The sequence below is a fragment of the Zalophus californianus genome, chromosome 13 (genome assembly GCF_009762305.2).
Source record: "Zalophus californianus isolate mZalCal1 chromosome 13, mZalCal1.pri.v2, whole genome shotgun sequence".
NCBI lineage: Eukaryota > Metazoa > Chordata > Mammalia > Carnivora > Otariidae > Zalophus > Zalophus californianus.
In genome coordinates, this window is record NC_045607.1 from 62,099,530 (window position 1) to 62,119,165 (window position 19,636).

Genomic DNA, 19,636 nt, shown 5'->3' on the forward strand with positions numbered 1-19,636 from the left:
CAGAGAACTTCCCTAATTTGGGGAAGGAAACAGGCATCAAAATACAGAAGGCACAGAGAACCCCTCTCAAAATGAATAAAAATAGGTCAACACCCTGACATCTAATAGTAAAACTTACGAGTCTCAGAGACAATGAGAAAATCGTGAAAGCAGCTCGGGAGAAGAGATCTGTAACCTATCAATGGTAGAAACATTAGACTGGCAACAGACCTATCCAAAGAGACCTTGAATGCAAGAAAGGACTGGCATGATATATTCAGAGCACTGAATGAGACAAAGATGCAGCCAAGAATACTATATCCAGCTAGGCTGTCATTGAAAATAGAAGGAGAGATAAAAAGCTTTCAGGACAAACAAAAACTAAAGGAATTTGCAAACACGAAACCAGCCCTACAGGAAATCTTGAAAGGGGTCCTCTAAACCGAGAGAGAGCCTAAAAGTAACATAGACCAGAAAGGAATACAGACAATATACAGTAACAGTCACCGTACAGGCAATACAATGGCACTAGATTCATATCTCTCAATAGTTACCCTGAACGTAAATGGGCTAAATGCCCCAATCAAAAGACACAGGCTATCAGATTGGATTAAAAAACAAGACCCATCAATATGCTGTTCTGCAAGAGACTCATTTTAGACCCAAAGACACCCCACATTGAAAGTGAGGTGGTGGAAAACACTTTACCATGCTAATGGACACCAAAAGAAAGCTGGGGTGGCAATCCTTATATCAGACAAATTAGATTTTAAACCAAAGACTGTAATAAGAGATGAGGAAGGACACTCTATCCTACTTAAAGGGCCTATGCAACAAGAAGATCTAACAATTGTAAATATCTATGCCCTAACATGGGAGCAGCCAGCTATATAAGGCAATTAATAACAAAAGCAGAGAAACACATCGACAACAATACAATAATAGTGGGGGAGTTTAATACCCCCCTGACTGAAATGGACAGATCATCTAAGCAAAAGATCAACAAGGAAATAAAGACTTTAAATGACACACTGGACCAATGGACTTCACAGATATATTCAGAACATTCCAGCCCAAAACAACAGAATATACATTCTTCTCTAGTGCCCATGGAACATTCTCCAGAATAGATCACATCCTAGGTCACAAATCAGGTCTCAACTGGTACCAAAAGATTGGGATCATTCCCTTCATATTTTCAGACCACAATGCTTCACAAGAGGAAAGTCAGAAAGAACTCAAATACATGGAGGCTAAACAGTATCCTACTAAAGAATGAATGGGTCAATGAGGAAATTAAAGAAGAATTAAAAAAATTCATGGAAACCAATGAAAATGAAAACACAACTGTTCAAAATCTTTGGGATGCAGCAAAGGCAGTCCTAAGAGGAAAGTATATAGCAATACAAGCCTTTCTCAAGAAAAAAGAAAGGTTTCAAATACATAACCTAACCCTACACCTAAAGGAGCTGGAGAAAGAACAGCAAATAAAGCCTAAACCCAGCAGGAGAAGACAAATAATAAAGGTCAGAGCAGAAATCAATGAAATAGATACCAAAAGAACAGTCAAACAGATCAAGAAACTACGAGGTGGTTCTTTGAAAGAATTAACAAGATTGATAAACCCCTGGCCAGATGTATCAAAAAAAAAAAAAAAAGAGAAATGATCCAAATAAATAAAATCATGAATGAAAGGGGAGCGATCATAACCAACACCAAAGAAATACAAACAATTATAAGAACATATTATGAGCAACTCTATGCGAGCAAATTAGATAACCTGGAAGAAATGGGTGCATTCCTAGAGATGTATCAACTACCAAAATTGAACCAGGAAGAAATAGAACACCTGAACAGACCTATAACCACTAAGAAAACTGAAGCAGTCATCAAAAATCCCCCAGCAAACAAAAGCCCAGGGCCAGATGGCTTCCCAGGGGAGTTCTATCAGACATTTAAAGAAGAATTAATACCTATTCTTCTGAAACTGTTCCAAAAAATAGAAATGGAAGGAAAACTTCCAAACTCGTTTTATGAGGCCAGTATTACCTTGATCCCCAAACCAGACAAAGACCCCATCAAAAAGGAGATTTATAGACCAATATCCTTGATGAACATGGATGCAAAAATTCTCACCAAACTACTAGCCAATAGGATCCAACAGTACATTAAAAGGATTATTCACCATGACCAAGTGGGATTTATCCCTGGGCTGCAAGGTTGGTTCAACATCTGCTAATCAATCAATGTGATACAATACATTAATCAAAGAAAGAACAAGAACCATATGATCCTCTCAATAGATGCAGAAAAAGCATTTGACAAAGTACAGCATCCTTTCTTGATCAAAACTCTTCAGAGTATAGGGATAGAGGGTACATACCTCAATATCATAAAAACCATCTATGAAAAATCCACAGTGAGTATCATTCTCAATGGGGAAAAACTGAGAGCTTTCCCCCTAAGGTCAGGAGTGCAGCAGGGATGTCCACTCTCACCACTGCTATTCAACATAGTATTAGAAATCCTAGCCACAGCAATCAGACAACAAAAAGAAATCAAAGGCATCCAAATCGGCAAAGAAGAAGTCAAACTCTCACTCTTTGAAGATGATATGATACTGTATGTGGAAAACTCAAAAGACTCCACCCCCTAACTGCTAGAACTCATACAGGAATTCAGCAAAGTGGCAGGATATAAAATCAATGCACAGAAATCAGTGGCATTCCTATACACAAACAACAAGATAGAAGAAAAAGTAAGGAGTCGATCCCATTTACAATTGCACCCAAAACCGTAAGATACCTAGGAATAAATCTAACCAAAGAGGCAAAGGATCTGTACTCAGAAAACTATAAAATACTCATGAAAGAAATTGAGGAAGACACAAAGAAATGGAAAAATGTTCAATGCTTATGGATTGGAAGAATAAATATTGTGAAGATGTCAATGCTACCTAGAGCAATCTACACATTCAATATAATCCCTATCAAAATACTGTCAACTTTTTTCAAAGAAATGGAACAAAGAATCCCCAAATTTGTATGGAACCAGAAAAGACCCCGAAAAGCCAGAGGAATGTTGAAAAAGAAAAGCAAAGCTGGCGGCATCACAATTCTGGACTTCAAGCCACATTACAAAGCTGTAATCATCAAGACAGTATGGTACTGGCACAAAAACAGACCCATAGATCAATGGAATAGAATAGAGAGCCCAGAAATGGACCCTCAACTCTATGGTCAACTCATCTTCGACAAAGCAGGAAAGAATGTCCAATGGCAAAAAGACAGTCTCTTCAACAAATGGTGTTGGGAAAATTGGACAGCCACATGCAGAAGAATGAAACTGGACCATTTCCTTACACCACACACAAAAATAGACTCCAAATGGTTGAAAGACCTCAATGTGAGACAGGAGAGGAGAACACAGGCAGTAACCTCTTCAACCTCAGCCACAGCAACTTCTTCCTAGAAACATAGCCAAAAGCAAGGGAAGCAAGGGCAAAAATGAACTATTGGGACTTCATCAAGATAAAAAGCTTTTGCACAGCAAAGGAAACAGTCAACAAAACCAAACAACAACCAACAAAATGGGAGAAGATATTTGCAAATGACATATCAGATAAAGGGCTAGTATGGAGGTTCCTCAAAAAGTTGAAAATAGAGCTACCCTTCACCCAGCAATTGCACTACTGGATATTTACCCCAAAGATACAAATGTAGTGATGTGAAGGGGTACATGCATCCCCATGTTTCCATCAGCAGTGTCCACAACAGCCAAACCATGGAAAGAGCTAAGATGTCCATCGACAGATGAATGGATAAAGAAGATATTGTATATATATACAATGGAATATTATGTAGCCAACAAAAGGAATGAGATCTTGCCATCTGCAAGGACGTGGATGGAACTGGAGGGTATTATGCTGAGTGAAATAAGTCAATCAGAGAAAGATATGTATCATATGACCTCACTGATATGAGGAATTCTTAATCTCAGGAAACAAACAGTGTTGCTGGAGTGGTAAGGGGTGGGAGGGATGGGGTGGCTGGGTGATAGACACTGGGGAGGGTATGTGTTATGGTGAGTGCTGTGAATTGTGTAAGACTGTTGAATCACAGACCTGTACCTCTGAAACAAATAATACATTATATGTTAAAAAAAAAAAAAAGGGGGCGCCTGGGTGGCTCAGTTGGTTAAGCGACTGCCTTCGGCTCAGGTCATGATCCTGGAGTCCCGGTATCGAGTCCCACATCGGGCTCCCTGCTCAGCAGGAAGTCTGCTTCTCCCTCTGACCCTCTTCCTTCTCGTGCTCTCTATCTCTCATTCTCTCTCTCTCAAATAAATAAATAAAATCTTTAAAAAAAAAAAAGAAGAAGATAGCAGGAGGGAAAGAATGAAGGGGGGGAAATTGGAGGGGGAGATGAACCATGAGACTATGGACTCTGAGAAACAAACTGAGGGTTCTAGAGGGGAGGGGGCTGCGGGGATGGGTTAGCCTGGTGATGGGTATTAAAGAGGGCACGTTCTGCATGGAGCACTGTGTGTTATTCGCAAACAATGAATCATGGAACACTACATCAAAAACTAATGATGTAATGTATGGTGTTTAACATATAATAATAATAAAAAGATTTTTTTTTAAGATTTTATTTAGTTATTTGAGAGGGAGAGAATGAGAGATAGAGAGCACGAGAGGGAAGAGGGTCAGAGGGAGAAGCAGACTCTCTGCTGAGCAGGGAGCCTGATGTGGGACTCGATCCTGGGACTCCAGGATCATGACCTGAGCTGAAGGCAGTCGCTTAACCAACTGAGCCACCCAGGCACCCCATAATAGCTCCACACTCAATCCAATGTCCATCTACCAGGAAATGGATAAACAAAATAAATTATACTCATACAATGAAATATTATTTAGACTAGGAGAAAAAAATGTAAAATATCTAACAAAGGACTTGTGTCTAAATTACACAAAAACCTCTTGCAAGTCAGTAACCCAGCTCATCTCTCTCTTCCCCTTGGAACTTCCTCTGGCCCACAATGATTGCTTCCATCTCTGAACTTAACAACAACCTTCATTGGGTATTTTTCTTATAAATCTTTCAGATCAGCTCCTAGTTGGAGGTGAGGAGATATAAGGGGCATCAGTGATGAACAAATTAACACAAATGGGCTAGGATGGGATGGGGCATCAATTCCCAAAGCTGAAGTGGCCTTAGTGATAAGAGGTGTCTCTTCATCAACCTGGTCTCTGCCACTGTAATGTCTGCATGGCCACCGACCTGAAAACTGAGGAGCTTCCCAGAATCCCATAGAATAGAATGTTTCTGGGAATAACTTTTTTTCTCAGTATTTCATATCCACTTGGGTATTTTATTTTGCCTTCAGAATACCCAGGATCATTTCTACACCTATGTTTATACATCTTTGAATCCCCCATGGTGCCTACCACAGTGCTGAACAAGTAGGTCAAAAAGAATGAATGTACAGGGACTCCTAGGTGGCTCAGTCAGTTAAGCGTCTGCCTTCAGCTCAGGTCATGATCCCGGGGTCCTGGGATCGAGTCCTGCATTGGGCTCCCTGCTCAGTGGGGAGCCTGCTTCTTTCTCTGACTGCTGCTCGCCCTGCTTGTGCTCTCTCTCTCTCTCTGACAAATAAATACATATATTTTTTAAAGAATGAATGATATAATTGGATATTCTTAAACACAGGGTAGATTTGGTTCATGGTACCTGCCACTCTTGGGCTTAAGCTTTATGCTGAGAAGAGATGGTGAAGTCCTGGAAATTAATAACATTGCCCTCAAGTTCAAGGTAGTTATTTTGATTTTGTTAGACTGAAGATGAGATGTTATATACCTTGAGCCCCCTTGGAAAGAAAAGGATGGGAAGGAAATACCAGGAACCTGTCTCCTGGGAATAAGTTCCCAAACCAATCACCTTGAGATAATTACCAAAAGAGAAATAAGAGAAATACTGTCAAGTGAGGAAAGTATGTATTTGAAGAAAAATGTAACTGACATTGTGCCTTCAGGGCAACTAGTTAATCTCCTACATGAGATATCAGGGTGATGACACACTTTTTTCTTCAGAGGATCACCAGTGCTAAATGGAAACTGTCAATATGATGGCTGCAGAATTTTAGTCAGTGAGATACATACAATTTATAAAAGTAAAAGGGAGTCCAACTCAAACAAGAGCTTCCACATTCCATTCATATGCCCAGGCTTTCATGCAAAAAGCCACTTAAGAATTACACACAAGTGAATAAAATCTCAGGGTCTGGTAATAGCTACCCCCACTAATGTGAGCCTGTTCATGAAACTTTTGAATATTTAGGGCCTCAGTGAAGGGCACACCATTTAGAGAGCTGATTGACAGATGAAAGCTGACCTTAGGAGCTCCTGCCAGCAACTGTGGGTTTAGTCTTCAAAGGTACAAGCACACTCTATTCCTCTGAATGGCCTTGAAGTTCTTTGATTATTTTTTCTAAATAAACTCTTAGCCAATATAGTAATATTCCCCCTAAGTTGGGTAGATTCTGTTTACTTACCTATCAATTAAATTGTGTTCAAATACAATTTCTCCATTACAAATCATGTTTATAAAGGTTCAGTAGTGTATTGTATAAACATTGAACTGCTTTATGTGTTGTTTTTTGAAGATGTTTGAAATACTTAGAAGAATATGAACTACTAAGCTAATGCCTGATTAATTAGTTATGGACATTATGTGCTTACAAAAATTACAATATTTGTAAGAATCATATATATTGAATCTATAATCACATTAAGATGTTCAAGGAAATTTGGTTACTTAAATTTAAAATGGTTAGGATTTTACCTGTCAAATTTACGCATTACATAAATACTACAAGGAAACAAATGAGTTTGCACTTATTTTTATGCAAAAATTATTAAGTTTAGAAATAAATTTGTCAGTTGAATCTGAAGCCTTTGAAAAGTAAACTTTAAATCAAACAGATTAAAATCCAAGTAATAACAGATATTCTTTTACATGTATAAAAGGCTCCCAGAAGGAGTAAAAGTTAATGAGAATTTGACAAAGCTTTCACCTCACAGACTCTCAGCTCCACAGTCCAGAAAAAGAACAAAGGGCACCACTCCTGAGCAGTTAAATGCCATGTGGGCCATACCTGCAGGAATCTTAAACCAACAAAAGTTCTCAGAACTTTCTCTGTCAAATTTCCATCGACTCTAGAAGAACCAAGACTGTCAAAGGAAGAGGGAGGTAAGGGGCATCAATCTGGAGCAAACATAACCATCTAGGTCTGGGATGGGGCAAGATTTCCACCTGACTTGAAAATCCAGAGAACTTCAAAATCTAGGAGCCAATAAGAACTTGAAAATGCTTCCCAGGATCCCATAGCATAGAATATTTCTGGGAACAACTAAGAAGTTTATCAAACTACCTCAAATATTTTCTTTTGCCTCTGGAACATTCAGAGTCACCCCTACACTTACTTTTGCCAAGTGGGGCCTTGTAGAATGATGACGACTGAGCAGCTCCCACACTATGTCCATCAAGGGAGGTACAAGGTGCTCTACCACACCTACATTAAGTCCCAGAGAGCAGACTTCCTAGAAAGGTGCCCAAAAGCACGGAGCCAATAAGCAATGGAATGCAAAGGGCCAACCTGCATTCTGGACCTAACTGTGTCACCACATAGCTTGGGAAGCTTGAAAAAAGCTTTTTCAAAGTTTTTTTTGTGACCTGGCAAGTATCACATCTGTGAAATGAGCATGAACTTACTTTGGAACAGAGGTTGTTATAAAAAGCCACTGAAATAACACTTCAAACATCCAGAAAAATACAAGCATAATTGTAGAGAATTAGGTTCCTTATTATAAAGTCTGAAGATGCTAGGACTGCTTTACAGCAATGGAAACGGTAAGCTGACTCTAAAATATTACATGTACGGGCATCCATTTAATTAACAAGTAGGAATAGAATTCTATTCCTACTAACATACTTTCTAACCAAATTTCATCAAGACCAGAAAAGGACAGCATAAACTAGATGGGGAGGATAAAGGGAAAAAAAAGTTCTACAGACTGAAGTTAATATCCTAAAAAATTTGATTTTTGTATCAACCCCATGTCAGGTATTTAGCTCACTCAGTCCTTTCAATAATCCTAGCAGGTAGAAATTATTATTCCCTTTTTAGTGGGGGGGGGGGACAAAACTGAGGTTTGAAAGTTGAAGCAATCTGCCTATTACTGAGAAAAAAAAATTAGCTCTGAGAACTTCTGTATGTATGGTACCTCCCACAAAAACTAAAGTCCATGCAATCCATCCCTAGAATCTTGAAGAGTAGAGTTCTTGTGCTTATTTCACATTTCAAGAGAGGCTGAAAAATGTAGCAAGTCTTCATGGAAATTTCAGTGATGAACTCTTGCTGTCAAATTTCTAAATGGCCCTGTTTCTCTTCTCACACCCAATGGTGACTGTTAAGTGCTCGTCCTAGAGCTATCCAGATCCCGCCACACCATCCTCCTCCCTTGAAATGAGCTCTAAGTTCAGATGAAAGGAAGCAGCCATCACTCTCGTGTCAACATGGGCATGCTAGAAGATCCCAGGTTTTAGGAGCAGCTAAAAGGAGGCCCCGGAATCACTGTGCTCATTGCGTTCTCTCAGATGGGCAACTTTCATTCCCATTAAAATAGGAGGAGACAAAAAATTCATCAGGAAGTGTGTCGCAATTTCACAGACTGACAGATGGAGGCGTGTAGCAATACATCTTTTATTACTTCCCTTGACAGCTACAGATTGCATACTGAGTTTAACTGGGCTGATACACACATTCTGCAGGTGTATTGTTGAGAGAAAAAAATTGGGGACATTTTCTAGCTATCAGAGAAATAATGTACCTAGGTATGGAAAGAAATTTCCTGGTAGTCAAAGAACATTTCTCCCTACTGTTCCAAATACTCTCTTGTTACGTAATCCTAACATAGGCATTTTGATGCCTGGTAAGTTTATTTTCAAATATGGATAGGCCAGCCTGCATTAGAGGTTTCTCTTCTGTTGTGTTCATAAAATGATCTATAACCAATGATTCTACAACTAAGAGACTGCAACTTTCTTTACGAAAGCCTCAGGCTGCATAAGGGACTATATTTGTGTCATACATAAATATATAGTTTGGGATGATTAAACTTGATTTTCTCAATTTGATTTTCAAAGTTAAAAAACTGAAATTGTGCTGTACCCTTACAGCTGTTCTAGGTAGCAAACACCCACAGCTTAGAGAAGCTAGTTCTTCACTAGCCAGTAACACTGATGTCATACTGCATTTGATGAAAGAGCCTTCCCAGAAGCATTCACACCTGATAAGCATATTGTGTGGATTAGAGTTACAGAAAAACAGAAGAAAAAAATCATTTTTTACCCCAGTATCAGATGCCACAGGTATATCAGCTAATGAAAACAAAATTTCTCTGAGGAATGTGGAATGTATTTAGTATTTCCACCAAATAATGGTTCTGCCACCATCTGCAAGATGTGGAGACAGCAACGAACCTGATTACGTTTTTTCTTATCTCCTGATGAAACTCCCCATTAGGGCACTAGGCAGGATCCCCATCTCCCAGAGGACAGTTCTGGTGTAGATGGATATCAAAAGTGGAAGTGGGATGATTGCAGTAACTAATGGTCTGAAAAATGGTGCTGTGAGCATATTTACATTATATCATATACAGGAATAAGTGTAATTTATATGTGAGTAGATTTATAATATACTTAATTACACACTATATTATATCTTAAAACATAACATCAAGTTCCCCATCTTTAACTGGTCTAGTTGACATACTACACTACAAAGGCATTTAATCATGCAGCTTTCATCAGTTTCAGTGAGAAACACAGAACTCAAACAATCCTTGATAATCCTTTAAATTTTAAAAGTTTGCCTTATAAAATCCATGACTTGGCCATTTGGAAAGCTAGATGATGACCAGGACAAAGTATATGGCTAATGGAGTGGATCTACAGAGTGCTACAAACCAACCAAAACAATGTGGCTGCTTCACAAAAAAGGAAACTACAATCTGCCACAGAATCAGAGCTTCTCATGTGACAAGGTAAAAGAAGAATTTTTGGTCAAACATTATTCTGGGTGAGTCTCTAAAGGTGTTTTTGGATCAGTTTAATATTTGGATTGATAGACTGAGTAAAGCAGACTACCCTCCCTACTTTGGGTGGGCTTCTTCCAATCAATTAAGGGCTGAATAGAACAAAAGACTGACCCTGCCCCCCAAATAAGGGGAATTCCTCCTGTCTGACTGGCTTGGAGCTGGAACTTGGCTTTTCCTGCCTTCACAATTGAAATGAAACATCCACTCTTCATGGATCTCAAGCCTGCAGGCTCCCAGACTAAAACTACACCATCAACTCTCCTGGTTCTTAGGCCTTTGGACTTGGACTCGAAACTAAACCATCGGCCCTCTGGGTCTCAAGCTTCCCAACTGCAGATCTTGGGACCTCTCAGCCTCCATAATCCCATAAACCAATTCTTTAGAAAAAAATGTCACATATCACTCATATGTGGAATTTAAGAAACAAAACAGATGAACACAGGGGAAGGGAAGGAAAAATAAGATAAAAACAGAGAGGGAGGCAAACCATAAGAGACTTTTAACCATAGGGAACAAACTGAGGGTTGCTGGAGGGGAGGTGGGTGGGGGGATGGGGTACCTGGGTGATGGACATTAAGGAGGGCACGTGATGTGATGAGCTCTAGGTGTTATATGCAGCTGAGGAATCACTAAATTCCACCCCTGAAACTAATAATACACTATATGTTAACTAAATTGAATTTAAATAAAAAAATTTTTAAATGCCATATATACACACACACAATCTTAATATATATAGATTTTAAGATGTATATATACATACTTAACATATCTATTATATTAAATACAAACACACAAACCCTGTTGGCTCTGTTCCTCTGTAGAACCCTGATTTAATACAACATTGTAATGGAAAAAACTCTTCCCTATAGAGCCACCAAAGTAGTAAAGATGGGGATATCTCATTCCTTGCCAAGATAACAAAGATGAATAAACCGCAGCAGCCATCAGATGGTGATGCTATTAGAAAGTATGTGATATTTGGGGCACCTGAGTGGCTCAGTCGTTTAAGTGTCTGCCTTCGGCTCAGGTCTTGATTTCAGGGTCCTGGGATTGAGCCCCGCATCGCATGGGGCTCTCTGCTCAGCAGGGAGCCTGCTTGTCCCTCTCCCTCTGCCTGCCTCTCTGCCTACTAGTGATCTCTCTCTGTCAAAGAAATAAAATCTTTAATAAATAAATAATAAATAAATAATAAAAGAAAGTATGTGATATTTGAAAATAAAACATGACTTAAATATTCCTACTTCTATAAGAGGCCTGGAATAAGGAACCAAAAATGCATGCGATTGGAGGGGGAACAGTGGAGTATTAAGGGAGAAAAGATCAGACAAAAAGAGAGAAGACATGCTCACAGATAATTACAATTTATTTTTCCCTGCAGAAATTATCATTCACACCAATTCAGGCACATGCATGTGCTGCCCCTCCCTCCAAGGCTACAGCTGTGACCACACACATAAACCTCAAATCCTTATCAAATTATGCCACGTAATAAGCTAATCAAGCTGTAAAGAATTTTGTTTCCTCGTTCTTACTGACTTAAAAGCCAAGGTGCTCCTGAACGATCCTATGAATTTTAGGGCCTGTGTTCTTCTCACAACACCCACACATACTTAAAATCATCTTTGTATGGGGTTCACAGAGAGAGGCAACAGAAGGTGTCAAAGGAGAGATTTTAGAATTTCAAAAAACTTCCAGGATTGCAGACATTCTTTTCCAATATACAAGCTAAAGACATTTTAGGAAAGCTTAAAACCGGCTGGGTATGTGGAGACTTGTGAAGTGAAAGGGAATTTAGGATTCATTAAAACACTATCGTGGATAAAGACCGAACTATTTGCTCAGAAGTCTTCCATCCCACCCCACAACGCCCAGTAAAGCCTCCTCGACTCCCAGCTCCATGGTCACAGTGTGCAAAAAGAAGGCTAATTCTGAAGTGAGCATGTACCCGGGCAGGGCTAGAAGCCAAGGCCTTGGTCTCTTGCACCCTTCCGTGCCTTTCTTGCCCTTACACATTCCTTCTCCTCCTTTCTTCCCAGAACAGAGGCTCTGGAGCCAGACTCTGGGTCTGAATACTCTTTCTGACACTGATTAGCTATGTGTGACCTTGAGGAAGTTATTTACCTCTTGATGCCTCAGTTTCCTCAGCAGCAAAATGTAAAATATAGTAGTGACTAGCATGTGGGGTTGTGGGGATGAAATCAGTTCAAGCATCAAGGTTCTTGATGCAGTACTGGCCCATGGTACATGTCTGTGTCAGCCCCGACTAATCTTGTGGAGTCCATTCTTCTGGACCCAACAGGTGGTAAGTTGATTTTGGTTCATTTATGGCATTTCTCACATGGTATAAAAAGCACCCATTTACCAGCCCACCTCCCCCTAGATGGAGCAGGAATCACACGTTCTTATGATCTTTCCCAGCACCTAGTGGTGGTACACAGCAGATGCTCAATAACTGTGGACTGAGTGCTTCAACACACTAATTCTAACAAGGAGAGCATGTCACCTAGGCTGCTGATTATGAATGGCAATGGCAGTGCAGTAGAGTGAAGCTCCAGGTAGAATTCTGCAATGAAACACAATTCACCCTTTGGCTGTATAATCAAGTCCTGAGATTTTTTTATTTGTCTAAATTCATCTGCTTTAAAAATCTTTCAAATAAGGTCACTTTGTTTACATACTTGTCCCTCTTAATGGCACAGAGAAGTAAGCATAACAAAGCTGACTGAATCAATGTTACTTTTGCCCCAGGAGAACAAAATTCTAGAAATATTTATGAGCAGTCTCCTACAGTTACATTTAATTATCAATTGCACGTAACGTAATTATTAAAGTCATTAAGAAATGTCCTTCCAAGTATAAACAAGAGCAAAGCATCAACAGACCCAGGATAAAGCAGAGGTTACAACTATATTTTTGATGCCTGGCTCCCCCCAAATGACATTTCCCTTAACTACAAAAGGGATAAAAAGATGAACACTGGACTAATCCTGGTCTCAGGCATGTGATTTGATCTCAGTCTCAAAAAACCTTTTGTGGAAAGTCCTCTTTTTGTGAAACATCCTATTAAAAAGCAAGCCCGTGAGACATATTCACTAGTTCCTCTGAGTAAGTCCCAAGGTGTTAACTGAGATGACAGAGGAAGAAGTAGACAGACAGACATGCATATGCACACACCTACTCCTCCTATATAGACCAGACCAGTTAAGAAGATCAGTAAAAGTCAAAGGCTTTTTCCTATGTGACTTTTGTTATTCCCATATGAAACATGCACAGATGTTTCTGTTGGATCACAGATGTCACTGTCAGGTCAGATTAACAAAAGCCATATTTTCCAGTTAAGTATAAGGAAAAAGAGGTAATAAAGGAATGCAAATATGCTCATGCTCTGTAACAGAAAAGAATAGGTGAATTTGCATTTTATGTTTCCTGGCCACATACACTTCTCATTTAATTAAAAGAATTTGGGAAAATGAGTCTAAGTTCACATGACCACAATTTAGTATGAAGAACACTAAGAACCTCCTAGAAAACAATACTACTTTGCAGTGCCAAAGTAGTATTGTGCAAAAAAGCACACCTGAATCAAATATTAAGTGAAATGAGTTACTCCAAAAGCCAAAAGGAGGATTGCTGAAAGGTTCAGCTGGTTTAGTTATACAAAAATAAGCTGGGGAGCAGGCACCCCAAGAATTTACTCACCACTATATCCTCAGGGAATGTGTCTCTGCTGAAGGAGCCATCGTCAAACACGACCTCATAGAAGGTCTGCGATGTCACAGCAATCACCCTGCAGCTGTAATAGCGGGTGTTCCGATGCTTCGTGATGACTGTCTGCCCCACAGAGATACCCTTCTCACCAGCCTTGGACTTCTAAAAGAAGGGACACAGAGAAAGGAGAGAAAAGGAACAGGGAAAAATAAAAGGTAGGGACAGAAAATAAAATATATATTTATTTAGAAAAAAATTCCGTGGTCATGATATGTATTTTTAATTTTTAAACTTTTTATTGGGGAATAATTTCAAAACCTAAAAGTTACAAGTATATGAGTAGTACAAAGATACCTATATACTCTTGACCCCTTTACCCAGATTCACCGATTGTTATCTATCAATATTTTTAACATTTTACCATTTCTCTTTTTTTGCATATTCTATTTTATATACATGTATATTTATATATAAAAAATTGTGTGCATATATATATGAACAGTCCACCCAGCATCATTTAAGAATAAGCTACATACATCATGGGCTTTTACTCCTAAATACATCAGTTGTGTATTTTCTAAAAATAAGGATTTCCCTTTACATAACCACAGTACAGTTACTAACTTTAGTAAATCTAACATGGATACGATGCTTTTATCAATGACGTATGTTCTAATTTTGTCAACTGAGCCAATAATGATCTTCATGGTTTCTCCAACTCCCCTCACATGGTCTCAAGGGCAAGGTACAGTCGAGTCAGGTACTGCACTTTGCTGCCGTTTCTCTTTAGCCCCTTCTAATCTGGATCATTTCCACAGCCATTCTTTGTCTTTTGTGATCATGAGTGATACTTCTAAAGAATACAATTCTCCCTCTCCCTCCTTTTTTAAGAGCATTTGCCTGATGTTTCCTCATGATTAGATTCAAGTTATACATTCCTGGCCAGAACACCACACAGATAAGGTCATATTCTTCTCAGGATATCACATCTGGAGGCACATGATGTCTATCTGCCTCTCAATGGTGATGTTAATTTTGATCCTAAACAAATGGTAGCCCAAACTCTCATTATAATCACTATTTTTTCCCTTACAACTAATAAGCAATCTGTGGGAGAAACTTTAATACCATGCAAATATCCTGTTCCTATACATATCTGCTTAGGTTTAGTATCTATTGATGAGTCGGGCCTGATCCAATCTTTACTGTGATGGTGGTGATATGCCGATTTCTGCAGCTCTGGCACTCCCTCCACATTTACTAGCTGGCACTTGGCACCTGTTAAGCAGGAATCTTCCACTCTCCCCACATCCTGGTCTTATGTGGGAGAGGAGAAGACAAGGTAGAAACCTACAGAAATGGCCTGCGGCCCATAGGTCAGGCTATGCAGGGGGTGGGGAAGGGAGGAGGGCAGTTCCTTTGCCATCCTAAGGAGTCAGGAAGGCACCAAGAGATTTAAGTATAGAAGAAAAATGATCCAGGTTTATGTGGCTATAGGTGGAGAAGGTGAGTGGGGAACTTATTACAACAGGCCAGGTGGGAGATGAGGGCCTGGAGTAAGGAACTAAGGACAAATGCTCATGATTTGGATGGAGGGGCAACTCCCTCCCAACAAGCATGTTCCTACAGTCTCCTAGTTGTAGACTGAGCTCTGCCATCTAGTTTCTCACATGCCTAACAAAACAAAATCATTCCCCAATGATTGCTGGGTTGGTTGGGGAATTTTTTTTGCCTTTAGGTGTACTTAGGTATATAAACATCTCGACAAGAGACAAAAGTAAAAAGTCTATAGTGATTTAAGTGCACTATGCTTAAAGTAGAAATCATTTGTTTTGTTTTTAAGTTTTTTTTTTTTTTTTTTTTAGTAATCTCTACACCCAACATGGGGCTTGAACTCATGACCCCAAGATCAAGAGTGGTGTACTCTTCCAACTAAGCCATCCAGGCACCTGTGAAGTAGAAATCATTAATAGCTAGGCCACAGTATGTTATATGTGCTGAAATAATTACATAGTTTCCTGTTTCATTTCTCCATCCAACCCCTTTAAATATATCTAACCTTTCCAAGTAAGAGAACAACTCAAATGTAATAATGAATATGAGTAAAAGCACAGTCTGTGGTGATATAACTCCCAAACTGGGCCCACAACTGTTCCTTAAGACTGTACCATTTATAGCTAAGTGTAGGAGGCAAACTTTACAACCTGTGTGACCATACACAGTGGCCCTGAGCGGCCATGGCAGCACTTTCTACAGATGTTGTCCCTCTCTGTCAAACTGACTTAGAAACACTCATGGTCAGGATTTCAAGTGTTGCATTTTACTATGGTATTAGTTCCTTTGTGCATAGTTTATTAAAACTGGAATTAACCCTGTAAAGAAACAATGGTTTGGATTTGAATTCTAAGCTCTGCTACTTACTAGCTGTGTGATCTTGTGATCTTGAACCTTTATCAGCCTCAGTTTGTTCATCTGTAGAAGGGATAATACTTACATTAAAGGTTTGCTATAAAAACAGGATAAAGTACATCAACTACCTAGACTCATGGGCAACTGGTTCTTAGCAACTGTTAACTGGTTTCATTTTTGTAAGGGGAGAACATACCTAGGATCCTAGCCCCAGATTAATAAGCCATTCTTCTCTGCTGTTCCGCAGTAATTGGCATGTATGGCTGCAGCACCCTGATTTCACATGACAAGGCTGAATTCAGCCCCAAAGCACCACTGTCTTGTTCTTTACTTCATCCACTTCTGATTCTAATTCGTGTCAAAAGTTGGCACAAAGCTATGGTCCTTAGGAGGAAAGGCATAAGGAGGCCTCCTCCCCTACCCCTAATGCTCCCAAAGCCTTCGTTTGCAACTCCCTTAAAGCCCTACCCAAATGACACTTTGATTGACTATTCCTCCTACAACAGGGCAAAATCCATGCATCAGCGCCAGACTACATGTCTTTTTTTTTTCACAGTACCCACCACAGCATGTACAACACTATTGTTGCTGGATGAACAACAAATGAATGAATGAAAGAAAGAATAAATAATTTTTAAAGATGAATGAACAAACTGTGAGGATGGGTACAGACACATTCAAAATGGGAGAGGACTGATTCTAATCATTCATAGTCCAGAAAAGGGAAAAGAAAAACAAAGGGGAGTTGTAGGAAGATGTTCCTCTTTCTTGGGGTAGGTAGGCATGTATGTGGGTAGGGGGAGGGAATAAAGAAGTTTTATGGTGAAATTCACAGGGTCTGGAAAGTGGAAGTGGTCACTCAGGGGAAGAGAAACATGATACAGATTTGAAAGAGAAAAGGTTGACTCTAGACTACAACCACCTTTTTCCTACTTAGGACCTGAAATTTATGCAAACTAGCTGGTTGGAAAGATGGTCAACACACAAATTACCTTCATCTAAATAAAAATTTCCATGAGCTTCAGGCATGACCATTTCATGGGGAGTACTAAAGAAAACAGATTTTTTCCATAATGCTATTTTGATAGGATTTCTGATTTATTTTTGCAGGGAAAATTTATTGACAAGCATACCCCATAACTGATTATACATTCTTAAAAATATTTCCTGTCAGAAAAGCCTAAGAATCTATTGATGTTAACATTGTCGTTTCTGATCAAAGAAGACAGATATTACGCAAGAGGTTTCATCAGATTATAGAAATGGCTATGGTATTTTGAAGATTAGTACACAGGCTAAGGCTGTGAAAGTTAAATTTCCTTCAACATGCACTAAGCAGAAATGAACAGAGGTTTAAGGGGAAAAAAAAGCACAACTTCTTTTAAAGAAAGCTAGAGCCAGTTTGAAATGCTGGGGATGGGGAAATAATGTTAAGTAGGAAAATGTTACAGACATTTCACAAAAGCATCAGAGAGTTCTTGGGGCACAATTATACATGTAGAGTTACCAACATACATCCATATACCTGAGTTAATTCTCCCAGTAACGCTGTGACATGGTTGTTATTTTCATTAAATAGATGAAGTAGCTGAGGTACACAGTCAAGGACCTTTTCCAAGATCTCAGAGATGGTGAGAAGCTAACATGGGGCCCAGAGACAGGCACTTTCCTATCTTGAGTGTGTTGTTATCATAAACCAGGAGAATAAACGTTGACAGAAATCAGAGGAGAAATAAAACCTACCAGGAAATGGACCTAATGGAATTCAAGCACTTGCCTAAAGAAGTTACATTTTCTTTTTCTTTCTTTTCTGATTTATTGAGTACCTCCTCTGTTCTACATACCCATTGAGATATTTCTCAGGTAAGAAATCGTTTAATCTCCTCAGTATACTCAGAGTTCAATTAGCAACTTGGATTTGGAGCCTATGTGGAGATGAAAAATGTAGAATGTCTAATTGTACATGCAGTCCATTTTTCATATGTAAACATGACACACACACACATACACACTGTGGTAAATTGCGAAAAAAAAACCCATACATCTTCACTTCTTTCTGTTTTCACATTCTTCTCAATGAGACCTTGTAGCTCCTTCTATCAAGGGCTGGACCCAATGTGCTCACCCCTCAAATCTGGGTTCACCCTGTGGCTTGGACTACCTAGGCCAAAAGAATACAACAGAAGCATGCCAATCCAAGGCCTTGGAGCCTTGTGCAGTTTCTTTCTAGGGGCCCTAGACTCTGTCATGTAAACAAACTCAATTATCCTACTGGCAGACGAGAGATCACATGGATCAGACATGAACCCAGCTAGGAAAAGGTAAGCAGTTCTGCAGCTGACCACAGACGAATGAGGCAATCAGCCTGGAATAGAAGAATCACCCAGCTGAGCCCAGCCTAAATCTGTGACCCTCAGAATCACCAGCTAAAGAACTGTCATTGTTCTAAGCCACTACAGTTTGTGATGGTTTGTTACACAAGTGAGAAAAAAGAATACTAAGAAAAAATATACTAAACTGCTGGCATATATAAATCTAGGTAATGGAATTTTGTTTATTTGCTTCTTCATTACTTCTCTGTACTTTCTATTATGTATTTAATTATTATCGAAAACACTAAATGTAATAAAATATAAGAGCCTTTGCAAGTTTCTAAATTCTTTTAATAACAGGTCTACTTAACTGATGTGCTCAAAAAAAGCTGAAGCCAAATTATTTAGTAAAAAAAGACAATGTTCATCATTTATCTTTCAGTTAAATATATAAGATAAAAAAAGGACCTAAAATGTACACTTTGTAAAGTGGAAGGATACACCAATTTAGTTAAAAAAATTTCATCTGACTTAACTTACATATATTATATTTAGGCCAAAGTGATATAACAAAAAGGCACATTTATTTTGTTCTTAATAATCACTACTGATTCCTAAGACATGTTGTTTCAGTAAAATGAACATATTTTGTTCTTAGGTTTGGGTTCTATTTTAAAAAACAAGAACAACAACAAAATAAAAACAAAAACATAAGCCACCTATAAGGGGCAGCACAAATAACAGGATCCAATTGTTTAAATGTAGAAGAGTTTTCTCCCCACTATGTTGGTTCCAGGTGTGGGCTTAGAAAGGAAACAAGCCCTTATTACATAGCTCTCTAACTTTCCCAAGACTCTACTGACGTTGAAATAAATGGCCACACTTAGAAGAAAAAAAAATAGCTAACCATCAATGATCACAATCTGAATAAGGAGAAAAAGATGTTCCTAATACCTGGATTGGCTCATCAAAGGCACACCAACATCCAATAGGCTAATTCCAAAAAATTTAAAGTCAGTGTTGATGAAACAGGATGAAAGAAATCACCATTACCTGACGAGTATAC

At 39.0% G+C, this 19,636-nt stretch overlaps 1 protein-coding gene across 7 annotated transcripts in view; it reads right to left on the reverse strand.

The window, feature by feature from the left end:
* KDM4C (lysine demethylase 4C) overlaps positions 1-19,636 on the reverse strand; it is a 567,234-nt gene that overhangs the window by 40,626 nt on the left and 506,972 nt on the right. For 5 of the 7 annotated variants that reach the window (XM_027615394.2, XM_027615392.2, XM_027615393.2 and 2 more), the window contains 2 exons: positions 16,271-16,321; positions 13,841-14,011 (listed from right to left, as the gene is read on the reverse strand). In XM_027615394.2, coding sequence (XP_027471195.1) covers positions 13,841-14,011; positions 16,271-16,321 — 222 coding nt within the window. The remainder of the gene's footprint in view (positions 1-13,840; positions 14,012-16,270; positions 16,322-19,636) is intronic. The other 2 variants (XM_035723625.1, XM_035723626.1) reach the window with 1 other exon arrangement.